Source organism: Hyperolius riggenbachi, chromosome 8, assembly GCF_040937935.1.
Source record: "Hyperolius riggenbachi isolate aHypRig1 chromosome 8, aHypRig1.pri, whole genome shotgun sequence".
NCBI classification, from domain to species: Eukaryota; Metazoa; Chordata; class Amphibia; order Anura; family Hyperoliidae; genus Hyperolius; species Hyperolius riggenbachi.
Window position 1 is genome coordinate 248760839 of NC_090653.1, and position 11064 is coordinate 248771902.

An 11064-nucleotide genomic window follows, 5' to 3' on the forward strand; every position below is an offset into this window, starting at 1 on the left:
GGCGATGGGTGGGGCCAAATGTACATGAACTTAGCAGCGGTGTAAGCTACAGATAACGGGCCTGCCCATCGAAATATTGGATGGAACCCCCTGTCCTTTATTTAGATAATTTACAATCAGTATAGGCATAGATCAAAGATGTATACGCACATACAATTTTAATTGGTCAATCACTGACCCCCAATTTTACCACCCCGTGCAGTAAGTGGGCCAACAGACAATGGCCTCAATTCACTAAGATCATGCTGGAGATAATAAGGCAAGAGAAAACTTACCTCCACACGTGAGAGAGTTATCTTACCTCTTCATTCCTTAAGTTACCTCTCCTGTAGTTAATTTACCTCCTCTGTAGTTAATTTACCTCCTCTGTAGTTAATTTACCTCCTCTGTAGTTATTTACCCAGGCTTAAGCCCCAGCTGTCAACCTCTTAGCCCCCCTTAAAGCCACCCCCACGGCGGGCCGTGGCTGCGCGGTTCAGAACGTCGGAACTTGGAAGGAAAGAGGAGGAGGAAGAGGGCTGGCCTGTCAGACGTCCCTGCCTGTAATTATACTGACAGGTGCAGCCAGGCACAGTCAGAGCAGCCCGCATGGGAAGGGGACATTCGGGGCAGTTAAATTTGAGTCACGTCACGTGACGACGTCCATCACGTGACACTCACGTAGTGTGCAGCGCGCTCAGTCTCCCCTTCGCCTGGCTCGCGCAGCTTCAGAGAGAAGCTTGCCACTTTCGCTCCGTCCAACCAACAGCCGTTGTAGGTGGCAGCAGCAGCAGCAGCACCGGGGACTCAGTGCAGCCAGCCACACCAGACCAGACCAGACTGTGTCACTACTAGTGACTCGAGGTGGGTTACCGTGGGGTAAGCAGCCAACTTGAATGATTTTTTTTTTTGGGGGGGGGGCATGTGATGCTGATGTGACATGTGAGCCTGGGGCTCCCAGACCCAGACCACCACCAGCCAGGCCTGAGCCTCCCTCTCTCTCTCTGTCTCCCCTCTACTCCCCAACCCACCCCTCACCACCACCAGCCAGGCCTGAGCCTGGGGCTCCCAGACCCAGCCCACCACCAGCCAGGCCTGAGCCTGGGGCCTCCCTTCCTCTCTCCCTCTCTCTCCCCTCTACTCCCCAACCCACCCCTCACCACCACCAGCCAGGCCTGAGGCTCCCAGACCCAGCCCACCACCAGCTAGGCCTGAGCCTCCCTCCCCCTCTCTCTCTGTCTCCCCTCTACTCCCCAACCCACCCCTCACCACCACCAGCCAGGCCTGAGCCTGGGGCCTCCCTCTCTCTCTCTCTGTCTCCACTCTACTCCCCAACCCACCCTCACCACCCAGGCCTGAGCCTGGGGCTCCCAGACCCAGCCCACCACCAGTCAGGCCTGAGCCTGGGGCCTCCCTCCCTCCCTCTCTGTCTCCCCTCTACTCCCCAACCCACCCCTCACCACCACCAGCCAGGCCTGAGCTGGGGGCCTCCCTCTCTCTCTCTCTCTGTCTCCCCTCTACTACCCAACCCACCCCACACCACCACCAGCCAGGCCTGAGCCTGGGGCTCCCAGACCCAGCCCACCACCAGCCAGGCCTGAGCCTGGGGCCTCCCTCCCTCTCTCTCTCTCTGTCTCCCCTCTACTCCCCAACCCACCCCACACCACCACCAGCCAGGCCTGAGCCTGGGGCCTCCAGCACACCACCAGGCAGGCCAGAGCTGCCCTGGGGCCCCTATCCCACCACTACCACCACCAGCAAGGCCTGAGCCTGGGGCCTCCAGCCCACCACCAGGCAAGCCAGAGCTGCCCTGGGGCCCCCAGCCCACCACCACCAGCCAGGTCTCAGGCCTCCAGCCCACCACCAGCCAGGCCTGAGGTGCCCTGGGGCCCCCAGCCCACCATCACTAGCCTGACTACATATACTGGGGACAGCTATACGCCTGGCTACATATACTGGGGACACTGGCTGTCTGTCATTATGTGCATTAACTGGTGAAACGCTGTCTCTCATTACATGCATTTACTGGGGAAACGCTGTCTGTCATTATGTGCATTTACTGGTGAAAAGCTGTCTCTTATGTGCATTTAATGGGGAAACGCTGTCTGTTATTACATGCATTTACTGGTGAAAAGCTGTCTGTCATTACGTGCATTTACTGGTGAAAAGCTGTCTGTCATTACGTGCATTTACTGGTGAAAAGCTGTCTCTTATGTGCATTTACTGGTGAAAGGCTGTCTGTCATTACGTGCGTTAGCTGGTGAAAAGCTGTCTCTTATGTGCATTTACTGGTGAAAAGCTGTCTCTTATGGGCATTAACTGGTGAAAGGCTGTCTGTCATTATGTGCATTAACTGGTGAAAAGCTGTCTCTTATGTGCATTTACTGGGAAAATGCTGTCTGTCATTATGTGCATGAACTGGTGAAAAGTTGTCCCTTATGTGCATTTACTGTGGAAACGCAGTCTGTCATTATGTGCATTAACTGGTGAAAAGCTGTCCCTTATGTGCATTTACTGCGGAAACGCAATCTATCATTATGTGAATTAACTGGTGAAAAGCTGTCTCTTATGTGCATTTAATGGGGAAACTGTCTGTCATTACATGCATTAACTGGTGAAAAGCAGGCTCTTATGTGCATTTACTGCAGAAACGCAGTCTGTCATTATGTGCATTAACTGGTGAAAAGCTGTCTCTTATGTGCATTTAATGGGGAAACTGTCTGTCATTACATGCATTAACTGGTGAAAAGCAGGCTCTTATGTGCATTTACTGCAGAAACGCAGTCTGTCATTATGTGCATTAACTGGTGAAAAGCTGTCTCTTATGTGCATTTAATGGGGAAACGCTGTCTGTCATTACGTGCATTAACTGCTGAAAAGCTGATTCTTATGTGCATTTACTGGTGAAAGGCTACCTGTCATTATGTGCGTTTACTTCATTTTTTTTTCCATGTAACTACGTTAGCTGGTACAACTACATTACAGTTAGCCCCGCCCACATGACATCATGACCACGCCCAATTCCTCGCCGCGGCGCGCAAAGCGCGGCCCCAAATCCCCCCCCCAAGCCCGGCCTGCCAGCCCTCGTGCCCCCTTTGAGCCCCCCCAAAAATCTGAAGCTGGAGCCGCCACTGTCTTTAAATCTGGAGTTATTTTAAGGATTGGAGAGTTAATTTAAAGACAGAAGAGTTAACTTTAGGCTTGCCTGAGGTAAAATGTTTCCTGAATACTACATGCCTTATCACCATGGTAACAACTCTAGAAGCGTTATTAAAGACAGGAGATAAGTTTAGTGAATTGAGGCCAATGAATTTTATGAACAGAGCTAAAATTGGCTAATCAAAATTGTATGTGTGTACCAGGCTTTACAGCTAATACTGTACATACTGAAAGTAGCAGGGATCAGCATACAATACAGCTGGTTTACAATCAGTAAAGGCACAGAGTAACACCTTACACTGTACACACTGGAGGTAAATCAGCACACAGTGCAGGCACTAGAGAACAGCGTATACTGTACATACTGTAGGCAGCAGAATTCAGCACACTGCAGCTAGCGTGCCAAAAATATGAGGATCACGTTGTGCGGCGTGCTTATCGCGCCGCACCGAAAAATGGGTGGGCCATGGACCAGAATATAGGTGTGGTAACGGGTGGAGACAAATTTACATGAACCTAGCAATGATGGGACATTAGATTATGACAGTGGTGGCGAACCTTTTGGAGGCCGAGTGCCCAAACTGCAACCCAAAAGTCACTTATCTATCGCAAAGTGGCAACAGCAATTTAAACTAAATACTGTACAAACGTTTTAACTCATACATGAACATTATGGAAAATCCAAGTTGAAAATAAACTGTGAAGATAAACAATTTCATCCATCCTACTCCTGAAAAATGTATTCAATTTTTTAGAACCTCCCAGTTTTATTTTCTGTTTTAAAAAGCTAAAAAAGTAGGTTTAAAGGAATACTTAAGGGGAAAAAAAATGACATTTACTCACCCGGGGCATCCCTCAGCCCCCTGAAGCTGGATGGTGCCCTCGCAGCCCCGCTCCGATCGTCCTGTCCCCGCCGGCGGCTACTTCCGGGTTCGGCGACAGCCGCCGACAGGCTGGGAACGCGGCTGATTTTCCGCGTTCCCACTCGCTATATGCGGCTATAGCGTAGCTATATACGCTATAGCAGCATATAGCGAGTGGGAACGCGGAAAATCAGCCGCGTTCCCAGCCTGTCGGCGGCTGTCGCCGAACCCGGAAGTAGCCGGCGGGGACAGGACGATCGGAGCGGGGCTGCGAGGGCACCATCCAGCTTCAGGAGGCTGAGGGATGCCATTTTTTTTTCCCCTTAAGTATTCCTTTAATGCTATTGTCTCATATGATAAGGATTCAGCTTTTCCCATAGTCTCGCAGTTAGCAATCATGTGACCCCCAACAAGACAAATTCAGCAATCATGAGGCCCCCGACAAGACAAATTCAGCAATCGTGTGGGCCCCGACATGACAAATTCAGCAATCGTGAGGCCCCCGACATGACAAATTCAGCAATCGTGAGGCCCCCGACATGACAAATTCAGCAATCATGAGGCCCCCAACAAATCATGAGGCCCCCAACATGACAAATTCAGCAATCATGAGGCCCCCAACATGACAAATTCAGCAATCATGAGGCCCCCAACAAATCATGAGGCCCCCAACAAGACAAATTCAGCAATCATGAGGCCTCCAACAAATCATGAGGCCCCCAACAAGACAAATTCAGCAATCATGAGGCCTCCAACAAATCATGAGGCCCCCAACAAGACAAATTCAGCAATCTTGAGGCCCCCAACAAATCATAAGGCTCCCAACAAGACAAATTCAGCAGTCATGAGGCACATAAATAGACAGCATTTCACATAAATAGGCAGAATGCCCCCTTAATATGGTAGCCCCCCAAGTTAGGTAGTGAGTGACAGGGACCCCCAGGTTAGCTAGTGAGTGACAGGCGCCTCCAGTTAGGTAGTGAGTGACAGGGACCCCGATAGTGAGTGACAGGGAGCCCCTTTAGGTAGTGAGTGAGTGACAGGGAGCCCCTTTAGGCAGTGAGTGAGTGACAGGGAGCCCCTTTAGGCAGTGAGTGAGTGACATGGAGCCCCTTTAGGCAGTGAGTGAGTGACAGGGAGCCCCTTTAGGCAGTGAGTGAGTGACAGGGAGCCCCTTTAGGCAGTGAGTGAGTGACAGGGAGCCCCTTTAGGCAGTGAGTGAGTGACAGGGAGCCCCTTTAGGCAGTGAGTGCCAGGGAGCCCATTTAGGCAGCGAGTGAGTGCCAGGGAGCCCCTTTAGGTAGTGAGTGAGTGCCAGGGAGCCCCTTTAGGTAATAAGTGAGTGCCAGGGAGCCCCTTTAGGTAGTGAGTGAGTGCCAGGGAGCCCCTTTAGGTAGTGAGTGAGTGACAGGGAGCCCCTTTAGGTAGTGAGTGAGTGCCAGGGAGCCCCTTTAGGTAGTGAGTGAGTGACAGGGAGCCCCTTTAGGTAGTGAGTGAGTGACAGGGAGCCCCTTTAGGCAGTGAGTGAGTGACAGGGAGCCCCTTTAGGCAGTGAGTGCCAGGGAGCCCCTTTAGGCAGTGAGTGAGTGCCAGGGAGCCCATTTAGGTAGTGAGTGAGTGCCAGGGAGCCCCTTTAGGTAGTGAGTGAGTGCCAGGGAGGCCCTTTAGGTAGTGAGTGAGTGCCAGGGAGCCCCTTTAGGTAGTGAGTGAGTGCCAGGGAGCCCTTTTAAGTAGTGAGTGAGTGACAGGGAGCCCCTTTAGGCAGAGAGTGCCAGGGAGCCCCTTTAGGCAGTGAGTGAGTGCCAGGGAGCCCCTTTAGGTAGTGAGTGCCAGGGAGCCCCTTTAGGTAGTGAGTGAGTGCCAGGGAGCCCCTTTAGGTAGTGAGTGAGTGCCAGGGAGCCCCTTCAGGCAGTGAGTGAGTGCCAGGGAGCCCCTTTTGGCAGTGAGTGAGTGACAGGGAGGCCCTTTAGGTAGTGAGTGAGTGCCAGGGAGCCCCTTTAGGTAGTGAGTGAGTGACAGGGAGCCCCTTTAGGCAGTGAGTGCCAGGGAGCCCCTTTAGGCAGTGAGTGAGTGCCAGGGAGCCCATTTAGGTAGTGAGTGAGTGCCAGGGAGCCCCTTTAGGTAGTGAGTGAGTGCCAGGGAGCCCCTTTAGGTAGTGAGTGAGTGCCAGGGAGCCCCTTTAGGTAGTGAGTGAGTGCCAGGGAGCCCTTTTAAGTAGTGAGTGAGTGACAGGGAGCCCCTTTAGGCAGAGAGTGCCAGGGAGCCCCTTTAGGCAGTGAGTGAGTGCCAGGGAGCCCCTTTAGGTAGTGAGTGCCAGGGAGCCCCTTTAGGCAGTGAGTGAGTGCCAGGGAGCCCCTTTAGGTAGTGAGTGAGTGCCAGGGAGCCCCTTTAGGTAGTGAGTGAGTGCCAGGGAGCCCCTTTAGGCAGTGAGTGAGTGCCAGGGAGCCCCTTTTGGCAGTGAGTGAGTGACAGGGAGGCCCTTTAGGTAGTGAGTGAGTGACAGGGAGGCCCTTTAGGTAGTGAGTGAGTGACAGGGAGGCCCTTTAGGTAGTGAGTGAGCGACAGGGAGCCCCTTTAGGCAGTGAGTGAGCGACAGGGAGCCCCTTTAGACAGTGAGTGAGTGCCAGGGAGCCCCTTTAGGCAGTGAGTGAGTGCCAGGGAGCCCCTTTAGGCAGTGAGTGAGTGCCAGGGAGCCCCTTTAGGTAGTGAGTGAGTGCCAGGGAGCCCCTTTAGGCAGTGAGTGAGTGCCAGGGAGCCCCTTTAGGCAGTGAGTGAGTGACAGGGAGCCCCTTTAGGTAGTGAGTGAGTGACAGGGAGGCCCTTTAGGTAGTGAGTGAGTGACAGGGAGGCCCTTTAGGTAGTGAGTGAGTGACAGGGAGGCCCTTTAGGTAGTGAGTGAGTGACAGGGAGGCCCTTTAGGTAGTGAGTGAGTGACAGGGAGGCCCTTTAGGTAGTGAGTGAGTGACAGGGAGGCCCTTTAGGTAGTGAGTGAGCGACAGGGAGCCCCTTTAGGCAGTGAGTGAGTGACAGGGAGCCCCTTTAGCCAGTGAGTGAGTGCCAGGGAGCCCCTTTAGGTAGTGAGTGAGTGCCAGGGAGCCCCCGCCGCACCCCCCCTTACCTCGCACTCGCAGACCTCAGGATCAGCGGCGACCCGACCAATACGAGCGGGCGCCGGACGCACCCGCTGTATATGCGGAAGTGATGTCACTTCCGCATATCAGTGCGGGCGCTGGGTCCTAGCTCCCGCACGATTGGTCGCCGCCTGATCGAGGTCTGAGTAACGCGGCGGCGGCTGGAGGCAGCCGCGGACAGAGGGGGTGAGTGGCGGCCGGGCGCAATGCACCTGCCCAGGCGCGGCCCTGCGGTCACCCCTGGGGAAGAGATCCGTGGCACTCCAGGACAGATTGGGGGCACGTGCCCCCCCCAAAATAGGGCTAGCGACGCCCCTGGTCAGGGCCACACATGCGCAGTGGCCTGTAACCCAGCTATATCAAAAAATATACTGTGGGACAATGGAGGGGACCGAATCGGTATTGAGGGAACTGGCGGACTACAGGGGGCTGGAGGAGAACCCAGGTAAGTATAAATCCTTGTCATAGGTCTGTGTCAGGTTTGTTTTCATCGGAAAGCTGCCTAGAGAGAGAATATTTAAATCTTTTTTAGTTGATGACTTTGAAAGAACACAATTAAAAAAGCAAAACAAAAACAAACCTAAATTGTATAAAAGATGTACTTCAGTATGGAAACCTGTAATGCATTTGCATTGCCCTTCGATGTAAAATGTTAATGTTTTTTGATGATGACTGTCTGATCACATGCCATGAAGCTATTTTCTTGAATAGAAAAGGTCGGCCTCCATCTTCCAGTAATCAGACATGTCAGGAGTAGAGATAGCTCGAACTATTGGGTTCGCGAACTGCGAACGCGAACTTCTGCAAAAGTTCAAGTTTGCGCAAACCATGCGAACCACATAGACTTCAATGGGCAGGCAAATTTGAATACATACAGGGACAATTTCTGGCCACAAAAGTGATGGAAACGTTTTTTCAAGTGGTCTAACACCTAGAGGGGGGCATGGCGGAGTGGGATACATGCCAAAAGTGCCTCAGAAAATTACATATTTGATGCAGAGTAGGGTTACAATCTGTAAAGGGCAGAAATAACATTAGATTCCTAAATTAGACGCATAAGTGCTTTAAAACATCTTGTGTGTGTAGACATCGATCAGGTATTGTAAGTAGTGTACTGCTTCACACTGACAGACCAAACTCACTGTTTAACGCATAGCCGCAAACAGCTGTTTATGTAGTGATGGCCGTGCTGGTGCGCACGTTGGCGAGAGTGCATGCGATGGTGGATTTCCAGCCTATATGGTTGGGCTGAGGTAGCTCAATGACAGAACAACAGTGACTGTCCAGCTGATCAATTTTAGTCTGTCCACAATGAAGCAACTACCTTATTATCTTGGGTGTGCCCCCAACACACTCATATAGGTAATTGTTTCATTGTGATACGCAAGCCCCTTTGCTGCGGCAAGGTAATGATCATGAAGGGGAATTGACACATGTACATGCCTTTTGTTTTGTTGTTGCAGCCACAGTGCAGCCAGAAAAATTAGTACACACAAGAAAAATTATTATTATTTGTGGTAGCGGGGATCTGTGGGTGAGTGCAGCCTGATTGGCTGCCATGTATCTGCTCACTGTGATTTAGGGAGTCAAAATTTAGCCCAATGACGAGGTATAGGGAGCGGATCGAACCGCCCCATCTGTTCGCACCCACCACGAACGCGAACAGCTGATGTTCGCTGGGAACTCTTCGCCGGCGAACCGTTCAAGGCCATCTCTAGTCCGGAGGTGTAGGGATGGGCATTTACCTGGACGTCCTCTTCTCTGAAGCCACGTGTGAGCTAGCTGCAGGGCCAGCGAGGCGTTGCTTCTCTGATGATCTCCGGCCAGACCAAGGTGAAGAGAGAGACCTTCTTCCTCCTCATAGTCCTCTAGGTCTGGGCAGATTAATAGAGCACACTGGGAAGACAAAGAGAAGCAGAGGGTGAGTGTGCCAGTCAGGTCCAGGCTGATACACATCTGCAAGTTAGGCATTTACCCCAATCTCCTGCGCTCTGCCTTTCAGCACCTGGAGAGGACCGTCTGGCTGTTTAACAGTAAACGCTGGAACACCTGGCTGAGAGACAAAGCAAAGCATGTTACTTTCACTTAAGAATATTTTCTAAAACTAATATCACTACTATGCACTGAGAATGTCTAACAGAGCACCAGGGACGTTTCTAGCCTTTTCGTCACTCTAGGCAAGAAGTCCTGTGTCCCCCCCCCCCCCCCCCCCCCAAAAAAAAAAAGCAACAACAAAAAACCAACAATAACCACACACTAACACACTGGAGAATAAAACCACGTGCCATAGAGTGGATGCATGATACAAGTAGTCCCTGAGATACCAATAGCCCACCGATACTGTTTGCATTTCGTTGCACCCTTCCTGCTCTACCCCAGCTTAGTGTGTAAATGCATAATATAGCGCAGCAGAAGCTGTGCTCTTAAAGGGGAACTGAAGAGAGAGGTATATGAAGGCTGTCATGTTTATTTCCTTTTAATCAATACCAGTTACCTGGCGGCCCTGCTGGTCTATTTCTCTGCAGTAGTATCTGATTAAAACCAGAAACAAGCATGCAGCTAGTCTTGTCAGATCAGACTTATAAGTCTGAACCACTGAAACACCTGATCTGCTGCATGCTTGTTCAGGGGCTATGGCTAATAGTATTAGAGGCAGAGGATCAGCAGGGCTGCCAGGCAACTGGTATTGTCTAAAAGGAAATAAACAGGACAGCCTCCATATACCTCTCTCTTCAGTTCCCCTTTAACTCTCTGGAGTCCAGTGCTGTGCTTCCGCCTGTCTGCTCACCACTCATCCTAGTGCCCAGCATCTCCTACCGCATGTAGCGTGATTACAGACAACATGAGGAGAGCCAGCACTAGAGGGAGCAGAAAACAGACAGGATGGTCAGACAGACACAGCACTGGACTCCAGAGGGGAGGTTGGAGCACAGCTTCTGCCTTTACACACTGGACTGGGGGAACACAAGGGGGGCAGGAACAGATAGTGGGACAAGAGGACAGAGGGGGACAGAAGGAGGCACAGTGGGGCAGATGGAGGCACAGAGGGATGCACACAGAGCCAGATCATCCACAAGGCAACAATGGCAGGTGCCTAGGGCCTGGAGAGAGACTAGGGGCCCAGTTTATGCTAGCTCTCAACAAATCTTGCCAAAACAGCTAGGTGGCAATAAAGGGTGGGCCCAAAGTCATTGCTTGCCTAGGGCACCATTTTGACTTAATCCATCTATGGACGCACGGGGGAGACAGAAAGAGGCAAAATGGGGGGCGGAGAAGGAGGCACAGGGGAGCAGAGGTGGCATTGGGGACTGAAGGAGGCACAAGGGGACAGAAGGGGTCACAAAGGGGACAGGAGAAGGCACAAACACCCATGGGGGCATTGTTTCTTTCGGAAGGTGTGGCTTAATCAGTGCAGGGCTTAGTTATGGGATGGGCACCAATGGCACTCAAGGGAGTGGCCTGGAATGCTTATGCCTAAAAACGCCCCTGAAGAGCACACTGCTAGATACAGAGCAATTAAAAAAGGGATGCCGGAAGCACCCTTATAAATACGCTGCAGCTGTAGGCGGCATTGTTAAAGGCCATGATTAGCAGTTATAAACAGTAATTTGGGTTCCAGAAGGCACAATAAAATAGTGGTCGTCAGGGATACCTGCTATGCAAATTGCGAAGCCCCGCTATTTGATTTTGCTTTTGTTTATACATATGTACCATGCTTAATTGTATACAACGCTCTGCTTAAATGTATGCACAAACTGTAATGTTGTCCTATGTATGCTTGTCCCACGTCTACGTATGTACCATGCTTAACCGTGCTATTTTCTTGTTTTTCACCAACGACCCTGTATGCGCCAAAACCAATTCCGGGTACAATCCACCGTTGTACTTGGCGAAATAAATTCTGATTCTGATTTATCGCCGCTGATCACTGC

The 11064-nt window shown here is 51.6% G+C and overlaps 1 protein-coding gene across 6 annotated transcripts in view; it reads right to left on the reverse strand.

The window, feature by feature from the left end:
- LOC137527734 (folylpolyglutamate synthase, mitochondrial-like) overlaps positions 1–11064 on the reverse strand; it is a 110077-nt gene that overhangs the window by 19624 nt on the left and 79389 nt on the right. For all 6 annotated transcript variants that reach the window (XM_068248563.1, XM_068248559.1, XM_068248560.1 and 3 more), the window contains 2 exons: positions 9108–9185; positions 8878–9028 (listed from right to left, as the gene is read on the reverse strand). In XM_068248563.1, the coding sequence (XP_068104664.1) occupies positions 8878–9028; positions 9108–9185 (229 nt within the window). The remainder of the gene's footprint in view (positions 1–8877; positions 9029–9107; positions 9186–11064) is intronic.